This window comes from Dreissena polymorpha, chromosome 2 (genome assembly GCF_020536995.1).
Source record: "Dreissena polymorpha isolate Duluth1 chromosome 2, UMN_Dpol_1.0, whole genome shotgun sequence".
NCBI lineage: Eukaryota > Metazoa > Mollusca > Bivalvia > Myida > Dreissenidae > Dreissena > Dreissena polymorpha.
In genome coordinates, this window is record NC_068356.1 from 126,824,168 (window position 1) to 126,847,378 (window position 23,211).

General features: G+C 37.0%; 1 protein-coding gene across 24 annotated transcripts in view; it reads left to right on the plus strand.

Annotated features, from left to right (window-relative positions):
- Positions 1-23,211, plus strand: part of LOC127868927 (uncharacterized) — a 62,074-nt gene that overhangs the window by 29,787 nt on the left and 9,076 nt on the right. For 19 of the 24 annotated variants that reach the window (XM_052411093.1, XM_052411098.1, XM_052411102.1 and 16 more), the window contains 13 exons: positions 3,088-3,122; positions 3,508-3,990; positions 6,616-6,790; positions 7,139-7,219; positions 7,654-7,836; positions 9,459-9,537; positions 11,093-11,245; positions 12,813-13,025; positions 13,596-13,756; positions 14,731-14,891; positions 16,975-17,143; positions 20,481-20,557; positions 22,979-23,173. In XM_052411093.1, coding sequence (XP_052267053.1) covers positions 3,088-3,122; positions 3,508-3,990; positions 6,616-6,790; positions 7,139-7,219; positions 7,654-7,836; positions 9,459-9,537; positions 11,093-11,245; positions 12,813-13,025; positions 13,596-13,756; positions 14,731-14,891; positions 16,975-17,143; positions 20,481-20,557; positions 22,979-23,173 — 2,165 coding nt within the window. Of the gene's footprint in view, positions 1-3,087; positions 3,123-3,507; positions 3,991-6,615; positions 6,791-7,138; positions 7,220-7,653; positions 7,837-9,458; positions 9,538-11,092; positions 11,246-12,812; positions 13,026-13,595; positions 13,757-14,730; positions 14,892-16,974; positions 17,144-20,480; positions 20,558-22,612; positions 22,653-22,978; positions 23,174-23,211 lie in introns of those variants that run through there. The other 5 variants (XM_052411113.1, XM_052411115.1, XM_052411117.1 and 2 more) reach the window with 3 other exon arrangements.

The following is a 23,211-nucleotide window of genomic DNA, read 5'->3' on the forward strand; positions in this document are numbered from 1 at the left end:
TAAACATTCAAAATCTAGTTTAAGTTTTGTGAAATCACGGAAATCAAGATGTTGAGATAATATTTGTGTTTTTCATAGATTTTTCCAAATCACAGTGTTAGCTTGTAGTTCTCTTTATATACTCACAACTTGTCTTTAAGCAGAACACAGGTGTTATTTTTGGGGACCTCTAAAGTAAAGGTGTTCCCCTATTTGTGTATAGTTTAGAAAGATGTATGCATTTTCTACAATATTTATTTTAATTTCCAGTCTCATTTATGGTGTGAAATAAAACAAATTTTAATAAGAAATCATTTTTTATTTTTTATGCCCCCGGATCGAATGATCGGGGGTATATTGTTTTTGGCCTGTCTGTCTGTCATTCGGTCAATCTGTCATTCTGTCATCAAAACTTGAACCTTACATTAAAGTTTTGGAAAAACTTTTGAAATATTGAACAGAACAACTTGATATTTGGCATGCATGTGTATCTCATGGAGCTGCACATTTTGAGTGGTGAAAGGTCAAGGTCAATGTCATCTATCAAGGTAAAAAAAACAACAGCAAAAAACTTTAACCTTACATTAAAGTTTTGCAATAACTTTTTAGTCCCCTACCGGTTTGACCGGAGGGGACTTATGGTTTTGTCTCCGTCTGTCTGTCCGTTACACTTTTCCGGATCCTGCGATAACTTTAAAAGTTCTTAATATTTTTTCATGAAACTTGGAACATGGATAGATGGCAATATGGACATGATGCACATCATTTCATTTCGTTCCTACGTAAAAATTATGGTTGATATGTCAACAAATAGACTAGAGATACTGCTGAAAATGGTGGTTTTTCTGGATCCTGCGATAACTTTTAAAGTTCTTGATATTTTTTCATGAAACTTGAAACATGCATAGATGGCAATATGGACATTATGCACGTCATTTCATTTTGTTCCTACGTAAAAATTATGGTTGATATGTCAACAAATAGACTAGAGATACTGCTGAAAATGGTGGTTTTTCTGGATCCTGCGAAAAACTTTTAAAGTTCTTTATATTTTTTCATGTAACTTGAAACATGGATAGATGGCAATATGGACATTATGCACGTCATTTCATTTCGTTCCGACATCAAAAATTCTGGTTGCTATGGCAACAAATTGACTAGAAATACTGCTGAAAATGGTGGTTTTCTGGACCCTTCAATAACTTTAAAAGTTCTTAATATTTTTTCATGAAACTTGAAAAATGGATAGATGGCAATATGAACATTATGCTCGTCATTTCATTTTGTATCTAAATAAAAACTTTTGGTTGCTATGGCAACAAATATAAAAAAAAAAATCTGGAATTTCTGACAATGGTGGAGCCGGTAGGGGACTGATATTGCTTGACAATAGTCTTGTTAAATATTCAACATAGCAACTTCATATTTGGCATGCATGTGTATCTCATGGAGTTGCACATTTTGAGTGGTGAAAGGTCAAGGTCAAGGTCATCCTTCAAGGTCAAAGGTAAAAAAAAAAAAGGCGGCGCATTAGGGGTCATTGTGTTTCTGACAAACACATCTCTTGTTATTCTTCAATTTGGTAAAGCTCAACAATCACTGATCGCTTGGCGCCTATGCACTTTGTCCACTTGCGATTTCTTTTTCTAAAAGTTCACTGCTATATTTGCTTGAAGTTCATAACTCAATCTTGCCGTCAAGTTGTTCATACTCATTGCTGTTACATATTAAGCTATTTATATTTCATTGTTGAGATTGTTTATTGTCCCCTACCGGTGAAACCGGAGGGGACTTATAGTTTGCACTCTGTGTGTCCATGAGTCTGTCAGTCTGTCACACTTTTCTGGAATCTACGATAACTTTAAATGTTCTTCATATTTTTTCATGAAACTTTAAACATGGACAGATGGCAATATGGAGATAATGCACATCATTTTATTTTGTTCCTACGTCAAGAATTCTGGTTGCTATGGCAACAAATAGACCTGAAAATGGTGGAGTTTCACTGGTAGGGGACCATATTGCTTGACAATAGTCTTGTTGTTACATTGTATTTGAACCTTGCTCTGGGAAAACAGGGCTTATTGCATGTGTGTGAAGTGCCATTCCAGATTAGACTGTGAAGTATGCCCAGGCTAATTAGAGACAACACTTTTCACCTAAGCTTGACTTTTGTTTGGAAGAAATTTCTTGTAAACAAAATATACCATAGAAAGGGAAAGTGATGTCCCTGATTAGCCTGTGCAGAGTGCACAGCCTAATCTGGAATGACATTTAACGCAAATGCATTTAGCCAGGTTTAGCCAGAGGGAGGCTAATTTGTAATTTTTGATTGACTTTGAGTTTGTTCAATTAGATAGCAATGCTAATAAGCTAGTATTTGCATCAATATGATCTTTGAAATTTAGTTTTATTATAAAAGTCTTTCAACCTGTATATTATTATCATGAAAATACTCATTATGTTTTTGCTTTCCTATTACTTTCTCCTTTGTGTGCCAGTAGTTTGTTATTATACGATTATGGCATCAATTTAAGTACTTTGATAATTTGTATTTAGTTTATGCTTTCCTGTAGTTTAGATGAAACATAAGATTTCAAAGGGGTAAATGAATTGTGTAAATATTGAAAAATAACAGATACAATTATGGATGGTATTAAACACTTTTGAAATGTTAACAGATGATCGAAATGTGGGCTTCAATTCAAGCATGATATTTAAGTCTCACTTTGGGAAAATAGGGCTTAATGCATGTTGGTAATGTGTCCTCCCAGATTAGCTTGTGCAGTCCACACAGGCCAATCAGGGACAGCACTTTGCGCATTTATAGCATTTTTTTGTTAAAAGAAAGTTTCTTTTTGGCGAAAATCCAGGTTAGGCGGAAAGTGCCGTCTCTGATAAGCCTGTGCAAACTGCTCAGGCTTATCTGGGACAACACTTTACGCACTCACGATTAGCCTTATTTTCCCAGTGTGAGACGCAATATAATGCTTGAATTAAAGACCCTATCTTCTGACATAATTTTTGCACTGAAAGATTTTTTCTTCAAGAAATGTATTATTTGGTTCAAGGTTACAGTCTTAATCAAAGCTTCTCTTTCTATTTCAGTCTTATGATGACAGCTTCGTCCCAGACTGGCTAATGTAAGTGAAGCATGCTAAAACCTCACCCTTATCTGTGTGTGGACTCATATTTATGGTTGTGCTTTCAGTTTCATTAATTGTATTTCTTAGCCCTTTCCCCATCTGAAGCAAAGTTAAAACGGCTTTGCAACGAGCATAAAACCAGAACAGCCTGCTAGTAACTCGAAGTCTGTTCAGGTTGTATCTAAGGGTTGGAAATGAAGCCTTTAAAACTTGAATGTAGTAAGAAAGGTCTTTAATTAAATAAAACTTTCTAAGGGACTACAAATGAGTAAAAATATGTATCTAAGTGGTAAACGATTAATATTCTATGTTAACACTTGTGTTGCTGCGTGCATGAAAGGTTAAGATACTATGAACATCATAGTGTATCCTCATTTTGCAGTCATGAAATGCAACATGACCTGGCGACCGGCGAATACCTGCCTTATGTCCCCTATTACCTTGAACCTTATGACAAATATGGCCCTGAACCGAATAGTCAGAGCTTTGACAATGAGCCCCATATCTTGTATGGTCCCATATCCCCAGGCAGTCAGTTTATTGATGACCAGTATGGTCAGAATGTACAAGAGTCGCATGGCCTTAATGATACAGCTCCTTGTGGTCAGTTTGTTGATGACCAGTATAGTCAGTACAGACGTGGTTCACGTGGCTGGTATAGAATAGTACCTTTTGGTCAGATAAATGTTTACCGGTCAGATCAAAATTCCCAAAAGTCTTTTGGCCCAAATACCAAGGGTTCACATGGTCAGCTAGTTGATGACCGATATGATACGTACACACAAGGGTCACATGGCTGGTATTCCCCAAAGTCTTGGCTGTTACACAGCTCTGTGCCTCTAGATGATAAACACCGTGGGAAAAGGTACCGCATGCACATATGCATAACTTCATATTGAACCACCCTATCTTTAATTCAACTGCATGCACATATACATAACTTCATATTTAATGCCCCCCTATCTTTAATGCAATTGCATGCACATATGCATAACTTCATACTGAATCCCCCCTATATTTCATTTAGCTGTATGCACATATGCATAACTTTATAATGAACCCCCTATCTTTAATTCAATTGCATGAACATATAAATAAATTCATACTGAATCTCCCCCTTTCTTTAATTCAACTGCATGGACATATGCAAAACTTAATATTGAATTCCCCCATTGGTATCTTTAATTCAAATACAGCAACTTTTGAATCCTCCCATTGGTATTCAAATACAGCAACTGTTGAATCCCATCATTAGTATTCAAATACAGCAACTTTGAATCCCCCTATTGGTACCTTTAATTCAAATACAGCAACTTTAAGGGTGATAGTCTGTTGTAGCTGCTGAATGTGGAGGATCAGGTACAATTGATTGACTCATGTCCAACCCCGTTTCTTGCAACTAAGTAATTTTCTTTGAATTGACATGTCCTCCATATTTGAGACACTACAAGAGATTGTCTTATTAGCATTGCAATGTCTGGATTTTGGTCTCATCATTGGTGTTTTGGTCATGTTGTATGGTACGGTTGGCAATGTTTTAGAGAGGGTGTTACAAAGTGATTGGTTGGGTTTCATGTTGTGATGCTACAGACTCAAGTTCACAAGTTATGATGCTGTTTTGCATTAACAATTTCATAGGTGTAAGAATCATTCATCATGCACATACATATGAGCAAAGTTCTGGAAAAAACTTGGCTTAATGCATGTGCGTAAAGTATTGTCCCATATTAGCCTGTGCAGTACACACAGGGTTATCAGGATGGACACTTTTTTTCTAAACTGGATTTTCGCTGAGAAGAGACTTCCTTTAAACAAAAAATGCCATAAAAGGGGAAAGTATCGTCTGATAAGCCTGCAGGCTGCATAGGCTAATCTGAGAGGCACATGCATTAAGCCCTATTTTTTTCTGGTGAGCTGTGCTCTGCGAAAAGGGGGTTTAATTCATGTGTGTAAAGTGTAGTCCCAGATTAGCCTGTGCAGTAAACACATGCTTACCAGGGACGACACTTTGTGCAGTCCGCACAGGGTTATCAGGGATGACACTCTCCGCTTTTATGATACTTTCTGTTTAAAGAAAATATCGAATTAGCAAAAATCCAGTTTAGGCGGAAAGTGTTGTCCCTGATAAGCTTGTTTGGACTTCACAGGCTAATCTGGGAAGACTTTTAACACACATGTATTGAACCCCCTTTTCACAGAGCCCTGCTGATTAGTATATGTTATCATATGGATCTTTATCATTAGCTTGTTGATAAATTCATGGTTCATTCATATAATATGGAGTTAGTTGCAAGGTTTTGTTGGTTTTATGGTTTATGTAAAATTGTAATGAAATATAGCTATATCATTTCCTGAATTTTAATTTGTATGAAATATTGATTTTTTTCTGATTCAAAACTTAAATTCAATTTGGGGCATTTCTTCAGTGCTGTTGTTTAGATTTCTCTCTATAATCTAAAAAAAATGCATGATACAGCTTTGTAGATTATTTTTATGATGGTAAAATGAACCCTATAAGATATACATTAAAATGTACAACAAGTAAATATGCATGATATTGTATTCATAAGACATAAACTGTAAACAAAACAAGGATCTTTTCAGGACGTTTTCCAGTAGTGGCTTAATTTCAGTATGAATAAAAACAATGTCTAGCATATTATGAAAGCAAGAAATGTAATTAATGTCCAGGCTAAGCATATTTTCCTTTAGAATATAATGTTCTTGGAAAACTGGGCTTAATGCATAAGTGTAAAGTGTCGTCCCAGATTAGCCTGTACAGTCTGTGCTGACTTATTAGAGACGACACTTTCCGCTTATATATTTGTTGTTTAAAGGAAGTGTCTTCTTAGCAAAAGTCCAAACCAGGCTGAAACTGTTTGCCCTGATTAGCCTGTGCACTCTGCATAGGCTTATCTGGGATGACATTTTATGCACATTCATTAAGCCCAGTTTTGCCAGAACGAGGTCGATGTATAACGAGGTTGATGTTAAACAAGGTTGATCTATAATGTGGTTGATGTTAAACAAGGTTGATCTATAATGTGGTTGATGTATAATGCAGTTAAAGTATAATAAGGTTTATGTATAACAAACTTGATGTATAATGCAGTAAAAGTATAACAAACTTGATGTATAACAAACTTGATGTATAACAAGGCTAAAATGTCCCCTGTCACAGCTGAAAGGCGAGAGGAGAAACAGAAAACATGCTGAGTCAGAGGTTGAGGATAAGCCGGCCAAGCTCAAACCCTCACCCAGCCCTAAGTCTGTTAAGTACTATGCCTAATGCATGTGTGTAGAGAGTCATCCCAGATTAGCCTGTGCAGTCTGCACAGGCTAATCAGGAACAACACTTTCTGCTTTAACTTGCATTTAGCCTTGTTATCCAAAAGCTAGGCTCAAATGTAATGACAACAAGAATTGTGGGGATGTGCAAATGGCTAGAACTTTGCGCATGTCTGAATTTTTAGACATTAATATTTGTCAGGACTCAGAGGCGAGATGAAAGGAAACAGAAAGAGGCGGAGTCTGAGGAAGATGAGCCAGCCACGCCCAAGCCCTCACCCCGCCCCAAGTCAGCTAAGTATCGTCAGCGGGAGCCTGACCCCTCCCCACCCCGGCCTACTGTGATAAATGTGCCTGAGACTCCAATGAGTAAACAGGTCAGTGACTTTTTTTTCTGAAAAACTTACAGTCTCTTACAGGCTGTTTGCCAATGGCAAATTTTATTTTTTCCAAAAATCAGACCAAAATTTCCCCGAAAAAGGTTCCAAACTTTTTCAATAAAGTCAATAATTTTTATTTTAAGTTTATAATACAGCAATGTAATTCCATAGCACTTTATAATGTAAATTGAATAATACAGTTAGACATGTAAACAATTATTGAAATACTGTTATTTATAATCGTATTAATAATGTTTCATTTTTCCCAATGCCATGGTTTATCACAATTTTTCTCAATCCATGAGGTACAGGCTGTAGAATATAAAGCAAAAGACATGATTGCAGGTGGCGGTCAACCAGGGATCACAGACGGTAGATGATGTGGGAATACAAACTGAGAGGAAGCTTCTGGAAGAATATGATCATGTGAGGAATACTCACTGTGCTGTTTGCTATATAGCCTGAGCACTGTGATCATGTGAGGAATACTCACTGGGCTGTTTGCTATATAGCCTGAGCACTGTGAAAATCGTTTCCCACTTAGAAGCAAAGTGAACATGGCTATGTGCAAACAGTATAAAACCAGAACAGCCTGTGAGTAACTCGCAGTCTGTTCAGGTTTTATGCTGTGTGCTGCTCATCATGTGCTTAAAGTGTTGTCCCAGATTAGCCTGTGCAGTCCACACAGGCTAATCAGGGATGACACTCTTGGCTTTTAATGTATTTTTTGTTTCAATTAAATCTCTTCAAAGCACAAAATTTAGTTTAAGTGGGAAGTGTTGTTGCTCATAAGCCTGTGCAGACTGCACAGGCTAATCTTGGAAGACACTTTATGCAGATGCATTAAATATGTATTGCAGTCAGAGGAAGAGGTGAAGGACGGTCCGTGGTGTGAGTACCAGGTGTACGTGAGGACGGGGGACCGGGTTGGCGCTGCAACCAAGGCAGATGTCAAGATCACACTGTACGGGGAGAAAGGTCGCACCAAGGAGATCACACTGGGAAAGTCCTCCCAGAACAAGGTCAAATTCCAGAGGGGAAAGGTAAGTCACGATTGTCACAATTTTTTTTTTCAAAGTTAATGTATGTAAAATAATATCAAAATTATTAGATAACACATTGCAAATGTAGTAGATGAATAAGTACAGTAAGTTATTTTTAACAAATTGAATCTTTTAACATGTTATCAGGTATGCCTTTCACCAGAACCAAACTTTGATATTGTCTACTTGGCAATAATATTTTCATGCCATCATGGAGTGGTAGCTATAAGGGATTGCACGTGTCCGTCCATGTGAATGTCTGTATGTCACCAAGCTTGTGCTTTAAACTTTTCTTTAACTACTGGGTGGATCTTGCTCAAAGGTTCACATTATAATGGTCTGAATGAGTAGATAATGCTTACAGAAGGAAGGCAAAATTATGGCATCATGCCTGTGTTTTTTTACAGTAATAGTTGCCTGAAGCTTTTCTGTTCATCTCAAATTTAACTACTGGGTGGATCAAGCTTCAGCTAACAGTTGAATGACCTTAATGTATAGATAATCTTACAGAAATTGTTTTGGGCTGTGCTAATTTTTGACAGAATTATAGCCCTTTGTCTGTTTTTCATTTGTAGAATAAATAATTGCCTGAAGCTTGTGTTTTCAACTCCTCTTTAACTACATGTACTTAGTGGATCTTGATCAACTCTTCACAGTTGCATGTCATCAATGTGAAAATGATTGCAAAGAAATTAATTGAGGCTGAAATAATTTTTGTTTGTTTTTCAAGTGTAGAATATTAAGTCCTTAAATTAATTGTGAGTATTCATTTCCTCTTCTAATTCTGAGTGGATCTCACTGAAACTTTTACAGTTGAATGATCTTATAAGTTGGCTGTGACTAGATATGCTACCACAATTTATTTTTTTTACCCTCTAGCATACATGTATATATACCTGAAATTGCATGTATTCAACTCCTCTTGCTGCTAAGAGGATTTCTTAAAACATTCTTGGCTATATGATCCGAAAGATGTGATAACTGTAAAAGAAGGAACTTTGGCTGAGATTAGTTTTGGCTCAAATATGGTTTTTAGACCACAGTAGAATATTTATCAACCAAACATGTTGTGGGATTATCAGTGTTTGTAACATATTTCTAGTTTTTTAGCTAGGCTGTTTTCGGAGAAAACCAGAGGTATTGTCATAGCCAGCTTGTTGTCTGACATTCGCCGTCCCCTGTCCCCTACGTGCTAAAACCTTTACATTGGCTCTAAAATCAAAGTGCTTCCACCTACAACTTTGAAACTTCATATGTAGATGCACCTTGATGAGTTCTACACGCCACACCCATTTTTGGGTCACAAGGTCAAAGGTCAAGTCACTGTGACCTCTAAAAAATAAATAACAAAATTCTGACATCTTTCATTTATTCAAAACTGCACCCGCAGCAGAACGTTGGCACCCGTTATGCGGTGCTCTTGTTTATTCTTACTTCAGATGTGTTCATTCTTTCACTTGAATATTTTACTAGAGGATATATGTGTATTTACTATTTTACAGGAAGATATGTGTGTATTTACTATTTTACTGGAGGATATATTTGTATTTACTATTTTACAGGAAGATATATGTGTATTTACTATTTTACAGGAAGGTATATGTGTATTTACTATTTTACAGGAGGATATATTTGTATTCCCGGCACACCATGTTGGAAAACTGCGCAAAATCAAAATAGGCCATGATCGACCAGAACTCAGTAAGTGAAGTGAAGTGTGATATCCTTGTATGTAGACCTTCAGTCCATGTTGGTGTTGCATGCTACATGAGCCTTACTTTGGGAAAATGGGTCTTAATGAATATTTAGGTATAGACTTGATTTTCAGTTTTTAGGTATTTTGTGTTTAAAGGAAGTATGTTTTTAGAAAAAATCCAGATTTGGGTGTAAAGTTGTATCCCTGATTAGCCTATGCAGACTGTACAGGCTAATCTGAGACGACACGTAAACCACATGCATTAAGCCCAGTTTTCTCAAAACTTATCTCATATAGTGATTTTATTGGCATGTTGATGTCTAAATGTTGGGGCTTTAATTTTTTTTAATAGAAGTTAGGGTAGGTGAGCCTGCCTTTTTTACCTACATTTTATTGTTGAACAGATTGATGTTAAAATTAGATTATTCATTTAAATTAAAAAAACAGAAAAAAACAACAGTTCCTTATACAGAGGGGGTAATCCATGTGACAAACAAGATGGAGACATCCATGCCGAGACATGTATTTGTTTACGTTTTATACCCTTTATTACTTATATTTATTGTTTAAATGCCGCTCATTTTCCAGCCATATCAGCAAGAAAGTGATTTGCGTTTATTTCTTTTTAATACTTGTTGGATATCTCTACTTTACTGGCTGAAAAATTCTTTAAGCGGCCTAGCTGTAATTTTGTGATCCTTGTAAGAAATTTAGCAGCGAAATGAGTCTAGATATAGAGCGAATATTAATACAAAATAAACGCTAATGACTTTCTTGCTGATATGCCTGGAAAGTGAGCATCATTTAATCTTTAATAAAAGTAAAAAGGTATAAAACTGCAAAAAATACCCGTCTCTGCATGGAAATTGCCACCTTGTTATCCCCCGCCATAGGCGGAGGGATATTGTTTTGGCGTTGTCCGTCAGTCTTTCCGTCCTTCCGTCTTTCTCTGTCCGTCCGGAGCCATATCTTGGAAGTGCTTGGCGGATTTCATTGAAACTTGGTATGAGTATATATATGGATGATAGGATGATGCAGGCCAAATAGCACTGTTAATAACGGAGTTATGGCCCTTTGTATCTTGAAAAAATGCATTTTATGTGTGTCGGGAGCCATATCTTGGAAGTGCTTTGGCGGATTTCATTGAAACTTTGTATGAGTATATATATATATGGATAAGAGGATGATGCACGCCAAATGGCATTGTAAACCATCCGTTAATAATTGAGTTATGGCCCTTTGTATCTTGAAAAAATGCTTTTTTGAGTGTCAAATATAACACTTTTGTGTCCAGAAGCATATTGGCGGGGGATATCAATTCAACGAATTCGCTTGTTTGTCACATGATTACCCCGCCTGTAACAAAACTAATATTGCAATGAGAAGGTTGGCATTCACTGGTATTCTCCACTCTTGAACTACATTGCATGAAATAAAAGTGCATGACTCTAGCAAAAAAGGGCTTAATGCACGTGCGTAAAGTGTTTTGTACACCGCACAGGCTAATCTGGGACGACACCTTATGCACATGCATTAAGCCTGGTTTTCCTTCATTTGCAGACTATGCGTGGTACGTAGACAGTGTGTCTGTATCGGACATGCATGACAAGCGGATCTATGACTTCCCCTGTCACACTTGGCTGTCTGGGCGCGATGGTGACAAGAAAACATACAAGGAGTTCACACTGGATGGAGAAAGAGCATTTGTTGAAGGTATTGTAATTGTCAGCCTGATAAGCCTGGCCTACTGACCTGCTCAGCAATAGAAGCTGGCAGTATTCTGTACGCTTGTATTGCTGTTAGTTGGTCTTTGATAGCAGTAGTGAATACATGTACAAACAATCAATCCCTTTTAGGTCTTGTGTATAAGCCATCCCTCTAAGGGTCTATAAAATAATTATCATCAATAAAACAACATGACAGGTATATGCTTGTGATATACTACCTGGCATAACATTGTCTATACAAGACTATAAATAAGAAATTAAGAAGACTATACATGTGTTTATGAACCAGGATAATTATAAATGGTATCTTTTTGCTTGTTGATTAAACAGTGTCGTAAAGCAAGGCAAGTTATTTTTTGCAGCACACTTATACACGGAATAATTACGCTAGTCAATTGTTCCATGTGTTTGTATCAGTCGAGTGGCTTGTGTGATGACAATATCTCACAAGAGGCAGAGCCTCGAGTGTGTATGAAATAGCGCATGACACGATACTGATACAAACACTTGTAACAATTGACTTTTGTAATATTCCTTTTATTATATACAACTTTGAATCATATAAGTTAAAAAAATGATTTTAAGCATTCATAATTAACCAAGAATGCTCTTAAAATTTTCTGCATTCAACGTCATTAAAAGTAGTCTGGCTAGTATGGTAATATGACATTGGAAAACTAGCGAGTAGCATAATAGGGGTATTAGTTCTGTGCAGTTGTATTTTACCAATTCATACAACTTGTATTTTTTGGGAACATAAAGCAGGTATATAATAAAAATTGTTACCTGTACACTGTTGATATTGTTCAACTAAGGTTTGGTACTATCTTTGTTATCATCACAACATTTAACTAAGGTTTGTTACTATCTTTGGTAACATCCCAACATTTTTACTAAGGTTTGATACTATCTATGGTAAGATCACATCATTGTTTTAAGGGTTGTTACTATCTTTGGTAAGATCACATTGTTTTATATTTAGTTTTGCTACTATCTTTGGTAAGATCACATTGTTTTATATTTAGTTTTGCTACTATCTTTGGTAAGATCACACTGTTGTTCTAAGGTTTGATACTATCTTTGGTAAGATCACACTGTTGTTCTAAGGTTTGATACTATCTTTGGTAAGATCACACTGTTGTTCTAAGGTTTGATACTATCTTTGGTAAGATCACACTGTTGTTCTAAGGTTTGATACTATCTTTGGTAAGATCACACTGTTGTTCTAAGGTTTGATACTATCTTTGGTAAGATCACACTGTTGTTCTAAGGTTTGATACTATCTTTGGTAAGATCACATCATTTTACTAAGGTTTGTTTCTATCTTTTGTAAGATCACATTGTTTTACTTAGGTTTGTTTCTATATTTGGCAACATCACATCATTTTACTAAGGTTTATTACTATCTTTCGTAACATCACATTGTTTTACTGGGGGTTGTTACTGTCATTGATTAAATGACATAATTTTACTTAGGTTTGTTTTTATTATTGGTAAAATCACATCATTTTTACTGAGGTTTGTTGCTAGCCTTAAAAACATTAACATTTCAGCATTTAATAAAGAGCGAGAGAGGTCATACCCTTCTGCAGGTCGGGACAGAAACAAGGGTGATGACTCATCAGAAAGCAAAGCATCAAAGAATGACAAGGGAAGTCAAGAGTCGTTGAGAGGAAGTCGAGGAGAGGGACACAGCGATGACGAGTCAACGAGGTCACATTCCAGCAGATCCACTTCTTCTATGTCCTCATCCTCATCCAGTAGAGGTGAGAAAACACTTTTATAGCCTCCTTCTAGAAAAGCTGGGCTAATTGCGTGTGCAAAAAGGGTTGAGCAAATTAATGTCACAGAAATGAAATGATGACATGGCAGTAAATTGTAAAACAGCAGTTGAACATGATTTGTATGAATTAATGACATCTTTGGACTAGACATGGTGAATAAATAATCTTCAACAGCATAAATATAACTTAATTTGAACCTTGCTTTGAGAAAACTGGGTTTAATGCATGTGTGAAAAACTTGAACCAGATTAGCCTGTAAAGTCAGCGCAGGCTGATCAGGCATGATACTTTTGTCTGAAACCGGATTTTTGTTAAGAAAATACTTCCTTTAAACAAAATATACCATGAACATGGAAAGTGTCGTCCCTGATCAACATGTGCTGGTTGCACAGGCTATTCTGTGACGACACTTAACGCAAGTGCATTAAACCCAGTATTTCCTATGGTGATGCTCAAATGAGTTTGCAAATGGTCTAAACTTGTCCATGATGTAGTACGTCATAGTTGATTTTGTTTCATTCATTATACCACATCCATACGTTTGGTCCTTAGGACGCAGAACTCCTGCCAAGGTGACAAAGAGAGAGATTTCGCCACCTCGGAAGACAGAGAAGGATGAATTCTTCGACAGCAAGGTGTCTGGGCCCACATTCACGTTCCGTAACTCAAAAGATGAGACGACCGATCCTGAGGAATATCTGTCGGGATACAAAGTATGCACAAGTTTAAATGTAACAAAATTGAGCTGCTCTCTTGGGTAACTAGCAGTCTGTTCAGGTTTTATGCTGTTAGCAGCTCATCAGTATCTTAAGGTTGCAAATGAAGGCTTTAAAACTTTAATGTAGTAAGAAAGGTGTTTAATTTAATTATATTTTATAAGGGACTACAACACAACAAAATGCAACTCTGAGTGAGAAAGGGATTAGCAAAACAATTGAGCCTTGAAAAGGGGGTTTAATGCATGTGCATAAAGTGTCGTCCCAGATTAGCCTGTGCAGTCCGCACAGGCTAATCAGGAATGACCTTTTCCGTCTAAACATAATTTTTGCTAAGAAGTGACTTCCTGTAAACGAAAAAAAAAATAAAGCGGAAAGTGTTGTCTCAGATTAGCCTGTGTGGACTGCACAGACTAATCTGGGTCGACACTACGCACATGCATTAAACCCCCTTTTCACTGAGCACAACCCATATCAAAATATTTCAGACTGTGGCTAATACAATGTGTAATATCAACTTTAATTGTCAGTCAGAAGTTAATTACTAATGCCATAGAGTAGACAAAGACTTATAAGCAATCATACAAACATTTCCAATTTTGTTTATGCCAAATTATGTTAAGACTTGCAGGTAATGTTCTGATGCAGAAATGTATCAGCCTTGAACTGAGAAAATGGGGTTAAATGCATTGCGTAAAGTGTCATCCAAGAAAAGCCTGTGAAGTCCACAAGGCTTATCAGGAACGAAACTTTCCTCCACTTTTATGGATTTTTCCATTTAAAGACAGTCTTCTTTGCCAAAATCAAGTTGAGCCCAGACAGATCTGGGATGACACTTAATGCAAATGAATTAGAACCCCCGTTTTCTCAGAATGAGGTCAAATATATAATTTATTATACAAATAATCAATAATCAAATTATATGTATAACTGTGACAATATGATATATATGTGCATGTTTCTATCACCAGGCGGGTCTTGAGGCAGCATCCGCCGAGCAGAAGCATCAGCACTCAGAGGAAGACCGTGCCAAGAAGCGAGTGCTGGATGGTGTTACGATACATGACGCGGCACGCACTGGAGACATGGACAGGATGCAGAAACTGTTAGATAACTTCCCAGACATGAAAGAGTAAGGCTCCATGCAGAAGTACACTATGTAGTGTAGCCTGCAATATGTTGTGTAGCCTACAGTATTTTGTATTGCTTACATTGTGTTGTGTAGCCTACAGTATTTTGTATAGCTTACAGTATGTGGTGTAGCCTACATTGTGTAGTGTAGCCTTCAGTATGTATTGTAGCCTATAGTATGTAGTGTAGCCTACAGTATGTAGGTTACAATACACTAAATCATTTTGTATCCCTCCGTTGTCCATTCGAAAGTAGTGCCTATTTCTAAAGAGTTCCTTTTCTCTTCGGTATTAAAAGCGATTTAGCGATCGCACCCATGCTTTTTGTGATTATTTCCTGCATCCTGTGTGTGTCTGCAACATTTTTGCTCATTTCATTGGGGATTACGTTGAAAGATGACTGTTTGGGGTGCATTTATTGAAGTACGGGGCTTTTGTCGAAATTTCACTTTCGAAACTCTGTTTTCCGAGGGTGATTGCCTTTGGGCGAATTTTACTTTCTTAGAAGTTGTGAGACCATATATTTTTGACTGCATTTATTGAAAGAGGACAGATTTATCTTTAAAATGATACCGGTCTTGCAAAATTTGATATATAGGAGATACAAGAAAAATGCTTTGAAAGTTGGCAGTTTTATAATGGGACCCTATAGGAAATGAAAATTAGTGTAATATAACCTATAATGTAGTATAGCTTACTGTATGTAGTGTAGCCTGCAGTTTGAGGTGTAGCCTACAGTATGGAGTATATTGTAATGTGTGTAGTGTAGCCTACAGTATGTAGTGTAGCCTACAGTATGTAGTGTAGCCTACAGTATCCAATGTTCAACACTAATTAATCTGAGTTAGGAGTCCTTTGGGCTCCCTTATCTTAAAATTTAGGAGTCTGAACAGACCTAAGAGTGTCCAAATCTCAGAAACTATATATGATATCAACATGAAACTTCATGGGTGTATAGATATCAATTAGGAAAAGTGCTGTGCACATGAACCATAACCCTTCACTTTCTCAAATAAGAGTTATTGCCCTATGGTTTTTTTATACGATGAAACTGTTCAGGGCTATATCTCAGATACCATACAAGACTTCAACATGAAACTTCATAAGTGTATTGATATCAATAAGGAGAAGTGCCATGTACAAGAACCATAACCCTACACTTTCTGAAATAAGAGTTATTGCCCTTTGCTGTTTTTGTATTGTGTAACTTTTCAGGGCTATATCTCAGATACTCTACAAGATTTTAATATGAAACTGCATGGGTGTATAGATATCAATAAGGGGAATCGCAATGGTTAAAAACTATTACCCTACACTTAAATATTTGTTTAGAATTTTGCCATTTATTTGGCGGAGGATCTCAATTCAACAAATGTGCTTGTTATAAACTGTATTTACTGTGTTTGGACTTATATGAATACTGCTTTCTTAAAAATTTGAAAGGATCATGTCTTTAAATACTATCAATATACTGACATCACCTGACCTTATTTTGACTTGACATTGACCTACTGTTGGATAAGCCCTTGACTGTCTGTTTATATTCAATACTTGGTACTTAACAGCTTTGATACTTCCATTCAGCACTCAATTCACTCGCATCACCTGATCTCAGTGTGACCGTAACATTGATCTACTTTTAGGGGTTTAATGCATGTATGTAAAGTGTTTTCCTTGATTATCCAGTGCAGTTCGCACAGGCTATTTGGGACGACACTTTCTGCCTAAACTTGACTTTTGTCAAGAAGAGTTTTCTTTTAAACAAGAAATTCAATTTAAGTGGAAAATATTGTTCCTGATTAGCCTATTCGGACTGGGATGACACACTGTGCATATGCATTAAGTCCCCTTTTCCCAGAGGGAGGTGCAATAAGTTATTTGTTATTCCAAAGTGTCTGACTTTATTTGTATGTATTTGGATTATTCAGATAAAAAAAAACCTGTTCCTGTAAGACGCTGTCATCACTTCCGGTGTTTTTGTTTATATTGATACTGATGAAGTTTATGGCACAAAAGTGAAAAGTATTTAAGAAAGTGAAATAAACAAAATAAAAGTGTTTTTATTCAATTATTTGCATAATTCAGATCCAAAGACGAGGCGGGGTTAACTCCCCTGCACATAGCATCCACACACGGTCGTCTGGACATTGTGAAATGGCTCACTGCCCTGGGTGTAAACCTCAACACAGAGACCCAGACTGGCTATACGGCCATACACCTGGCAGCATCGAATGGACACCTGAACTGTATCATCGTAAGTGGCTTCTAATAATATATTTGGTAAAATAGGGTCTTAAACATGTGTGTAAAGTGTCATCCCAGATTAGCTTGTGCAGTCCGCACAGGTGTCACTTTTTTTATCCAATGGGTCTGGGACAAAACCTCAAAATCATGATCCCTGATTAAGACTGGTTTATCTATACCTGGTATATATAGGATCTTGCACGAGTTGTCATATCATACCATACTCTAGTAAAGGAGTTCAGGAATTTTGTTAGTAAGCGAGCCTTTGGAATTTCTTGGACAAGTTTAATAAAATGACAACGAGTGTCAGATCTTTTTATACGCCCGTATAAAATACGGGACGTATTATGTGAAACCCCTTGGCGGGCGGGCGGCGGGCGGGCGGCGGGCGGAAGGCATCACTTTGTCCGGACTCTAATTCAAATTGTATTCATCCGATCTTCACCAAACTTGGTCAGCAGTTGCATCTAGTTGATATCTAGGCCAAGTTCGAATATGGGTCATGCCGGGTCAAAAACTAGGTCATAGGGTCAATAAGTGCATTTTCAAAGGGGCCACTTTGTCCGGACTCTATTTCAAATTGTATTCATCCGATCTTCACCAAACTTGGTCAGCAGTTGCATCTAGTTGATATATAGGCCAAGTTCGAATATGGGTCATGCCGTGTCAAAAACTAGGTCATAGGGTCAATTAGTGCATTTTCAACGGCGCCACTTTGTCCGGACTCTAATTCAAATTGTATTCATCCGATCTTCACCAAACTTGGTCAGTAGTTGCATCTAGTTGATATCTAGGTCAAGTCCGAATATGGGTCATGCTGGGTCAAAAACTAGGTCAAAGGGTCAATTAGTGCTTTTTACTTTGTCCGGACTCTAATTCAAATTGTATAAATCTTATCTTCACCAAACTTGGTCAGTAGTTGCATCTAGTTGATATCTAGGCCAAGTTCGAATATGGGTCATGCCAGGTAAAAAACTAGGTCATAGGGTCAATTAGTCCATTTTCAACAGCGCCACTTTGTCCGGACTCTTATTCAAATTGTATTCATCCGATCTTTACCAAACTTGGTCAGTAGTTGCATCTAGTTGATATCTAGGTCAAGTTCGAATATGGGTCATGTCGGGTCAAGAACTAGGTCATAGGGTCAATTAGTGCATTTTCAACGGCGCCACTTTGTCCGGACTCTAATTCAAATTGTATTCATCCGAAACTTTTAAACAACTTTTTATCCTGCGTCAAAGTGGTATGGGGGTATAAGTCACATTCAGTGACAAAGCTCTAGTTTCACTCATTGCTTCACCACTTGTATTGATTTATCAGATCTCTCTGAAACCCACAAATATCCTCTTTATAGACTAAAAAAGAGGCATGTCAGGTGTTTAATTGGTGTTTATAACATGGAATTTAATTATTTTGGTAGCTTTGTTAATTTTAGGATTGCAGGGGATTTGTGATGGTTTGTAAACTGTACAATGGTTGCTATCATTCTTTGAGACTTGTCTCAGTTTTAAACAGTTTTAACGACTTTGAGAAATTTACTCCTGCGCTATTTAATTTCATCTGAGTTGCACTTGGATGCATGTCTGTTATACATTAACAATGGAGTGTCAAAATGTTCAGAAGTTTAAATAGAAATAAGCATTGAAGGTATCATGTTGTGCAGTATTAGATTCGTTTCATGAAAAAAGGTATTTTATTATTTTGTTTGGGCAAATTTAGTGCCCATATAACATTCTTTTTCCTAGACATAGCATAATATTGACATTACATTGAATGTTAGTGGATTATTTCTTTAGCACATTTACTTTTTAATGGTTTCCCATGTCAATATCCTTTTTATACCCGTTTTTTTCAAAACGGAACATATTATCAGATGACCCTTGGCGGGCGGCGGCGGAAGGCGGGCGGGCGGCATCCACATTCTTTTATTCAAATAGTTTTCATCCTATTTTCACCTTACTTGGTCAGAAGTTGTATCTAGACAATATCTAGGTCAAATTAGAAAATGGTTCATGCCGGATCAAAAACTAGGTCACGGGGTCACTTAGTGCATTTCAAGGATTTAGCATGGTGTCCGCTCTCTAATTAAAGTAGTTTTCATCCGATCTTCACCGAATATGGTCAGAAGTTGTGTCTTAATGATATCTAGGTCAAGTTCAAATATGGGTCATGCCGGATCAAAAACTAGGTCACTAGGTTACTTAGTGCATTTCAAGTAGTTTTTATCAAACGGGCGTATCTTGTGACAGTTTGGCACTCTTGTTTATCACATGCTTTTAAATGAGCAAATTAAATAAATATTTACGCAAACTAATAATAAATCCCAAATGTTGTTTACATTTCGTGACGTTATTTGACGTTGCATCCCAAATGTTGTTTACATTTCGTGACGTTATTTGACGTTGCAACATCATTTCAGCAAAATAATAAAATGCGATTGATCAATCGAACAAAAATAAGTCAAAGAAAACGCTCAAAAAGTATATTACACATGTGTAAGCTGAAAATATTCGTAATGGTAATATTACATGGGAAACAGGTTATGGCATGAGACAAATGGTTATATGGAATATATTTGAGCCTGGCTCTGGGAAAGCGGCAGTTAATGCGTGTGCGTAAAGTGTTGTCAACACTTTGCACCTAAGCTGGATTTTCATTTAGAAGAGACTTCCTTCAAGCCAAAAATTTCATTAAAGTTTTAATTGTCGTCCCTGATTATTATGTGCGTACTGCACAGGCTTATTTGGGACTACACTTAACGCACATGCATTAGACCCAGTTATCCCAAAACATGGATCGAGCCAAAAACAAAAAATATTTTAATCCCTGTTTATATCCAGTTTATCTGAAGATGGTTTATGTTTGTTAATGCATGAAAGACATTTGGCCACTTTGGCAAAACACGGTTTAATGCATGTGCCTAAAATGTTTCTTTATGCTTTTATGAAATTTTTCATCTAAACAAGGTCTGTTCCAAATGAAAATTGTCGGCGGTCATAATATAATTGTAGTTCGCTTGTGAAATAAAATGAGAAGTGCAATCCAGGTTCAACTATCACTACTTTATTTGATGTACAACTGACAATAATAATTAACAATAACAATAATGATGACTTCTTCAGAACGTGAACGTTCGCACCGTCAGCGATGTCGTTCAACGACCCGCCAAAATCACAACAAAAATTCAGTCTAGGCGGAAAGTATCGCCCCTGACTGCCCAGGCTAATACGGTTGTCACTTTATGCATTAAGCACTGTTTTCCCAGAACGAGGTGTTTTTATTATATAAATGCATGTTGGCAAGCAATATTTCAATTGTGATTTATTGCAGAGTTTTATTCTTTGTAGGTTCTGGCAGCAATGGGAGCCAAGTTGACATGTCTGTCAGTGGACAAGCAGACCCCATTGCATCTAGCTGCCATGAAGTAAGTAGCTCCATTTGTTGTAGTCACATGAGTTACGCAACAGTGGGTTATCAATGTTTGTAGTCACATGCGTTACTCAACAGTGGGTTATCAATATTTGAAGTCATATGCATTACTCAACAGTGGGTTATCAATATTTTAAGTCATATGCGTTACTCAACAGTGGGTTATCAATGTTTGTAGTCACATGTATTACTCAACAGTGGGTTATCAATATTTGAAGTCATATGCGTTACTCAACAGTGGGTTATCAATGTTTGTAGTCACATGTATTACTCAACAGTGGGTTATCAATATTTGAAGTCATATGCGTTACTCAACAGTGGGTTATCAATATTTGAAGTCATATGCGTTACTCAACAGTGGGTTATCAATGTTTGTAGTCACATGTATTACTCAACAGTGGGTTATCAATGTTTGCAGTCATATGTGTTACTCAACAGTGGGTTTTCAGTAGTGAGTTATCAATGTTTGTAGTCACATGTATGACTCAACAGTGGGTTATCAATATTTGAAGTCATATGCATTACTCAACAGTGGCTTATCAATGTTTGTAGTCACATGTATTACTCAACAGTGGGTTATCAATATTTGAAGTCACATGTGTTACTTAACAGTGGGTTATCAATATTTGAAGTCATATGCGTTACTTAACAGTGGGTTATCAATATTTGAAGTCATTTGCGTTACTCAACAGTGGGTTATCAATATTTGAAGTCACATGTGTTACTCAACAGTGGGTTTTCAATATTTGAAGTCACATGTGTTACTTAACAGTGGGTTTTCAATATTTGAAGTCACATGTGTTACTTAACAGTGGGTTATCAATATTTGAAGTCATATGCATTACTCAACAGTGGGTTATCAATATTTGAAGTCACATGCGTTACTTAACAGTAAGTTATCAATATTTGTAGTCACATGTATTACTCAACAGTGGGTTATCAATATTTGAAGTCATATGCGCTACTCAACAGTGGGTTATCAATATTTGAAGTCTCATGTGTTACTCAACAGTGGGTTATCGATATTTTTTGCAGTCATATGTGTTACTCAACAGTGGGTTATCAGTAGTGAGTTATCAATGTTTGTAGCCAAATATGTTACTTGAAAGTTGATTTTCAATGTTTGTAGTCGTATGTGTTATTATTTGAAAATGGCCATCGTGCATCAAAAAAGGTAAGGCTTGGAGCTCATTTAAACTGTGTTATTATCCCAGAGCTTTTGCAGTGAACGTCTAAAAGTGGTGACCCCATTTTTGTTCATGTCTTTATGCTTGTTATGTATATATTTGTCTTGTTTAGTGCAATTGTTTCGTTTCTAACTGTTTGGCTTTGGTTCATTGTATAATAAGGGTTTTCTCCTGTGCTGATGCAGATGCTGAACTTTCACATTTTGTATAGTTGTAAGTCACCTTTACATAATGCAAAAAATGTGAGATGTTGAATTGCTTTTCGTTCTATCCATCCTCGTCCATCATGTAGCATCCTTTTTGTTTAAGCATTAAGGGAATTGCAGTTTTTATCATGATGCAAAAATGCACAATTATTTAAATGTCTAACAACACAGAGCTGTGTTCTGTGAAAACCTGGCTAAATGCATGTGCTAAAAGTGTCATCTTAGATTAGCCTGTGCAGTCCCCACAGGTTAATCATTGACAACACTTTCCACTTATATGGAATTTTTGATTAAAAGAGGTTTCTTTTAAAGGCTAATCCAGTTAATGCAGTATTTTTTTATCCTGATAAGCCTGTGCAAACTACACCTGCTAATCTGGGACCTTACTTTCATCACATGCATTACATCCGCTTTTCCCAGAACGAGGCTAAATGTCCAACAACTTAGTGAGACGAAAAAGGCTGTTTAATCTTCTTACAGTGACTTATAAATTTAAGTTTGTTACGTTCTTGACAGGATTCTTTTGCTTGCTCATTCAGTTTGCCTTTTAAGTTTTCCTCCACAGTGGTCACCTAGACTGTGTCAAATGTGTTATACTTATTCCTCCACAGTGGTCACCTAAAGTGTGTCAAATGTGTTTTACTTGTTCCTGCACAGTGGTCACCTAGAGTGTGTCAAATGAGTTTTTCTTGTTCCTCCATAGTGGTAACCGATAGTGTGTCAAATATGTTGCACTTTACTTGTTCCTCCTGTCTGGCTACCTAGAGTGTGTCAAATGTGTTATACTTATTCCACCACAGTGGTCACCTAACTTGTGTCAAATATGTTTTACTTGTTCCTCCACCGTAGTCACGTAAGGTATGGCAAATGTGCTTTACTTGTTCCTCCACAGTGGCCGCCTGTCAAATGTGTTTTACTTGTACCTACACTGTGGTCATCTTAACTGTGTCAAATGTGTTTGACTTGTTCCTCCACAGTGGTCACCTATTGTGTGTCAAATGTGTTTTACTTGTTACTCCACAGTGGTCACCTAGAGTGTGTCAAATGGCTCATAGCAAACCGTGCCAACCTGTCGGCCAAAGATAATCAAGATCGCTCAGCCCTGGAGCTGGCAGAGGAGTATCAACAGAAAGAGGTGGCAGCCTTCATACGCAAATGTCTCGATGAGGAGAAAGACCCAAACAGCAGTTTACACTCACTCAGGAAGAGTCGCAATGGGTAACAGAGATTTGCTCTACTATTGGAAAATTGGGCTT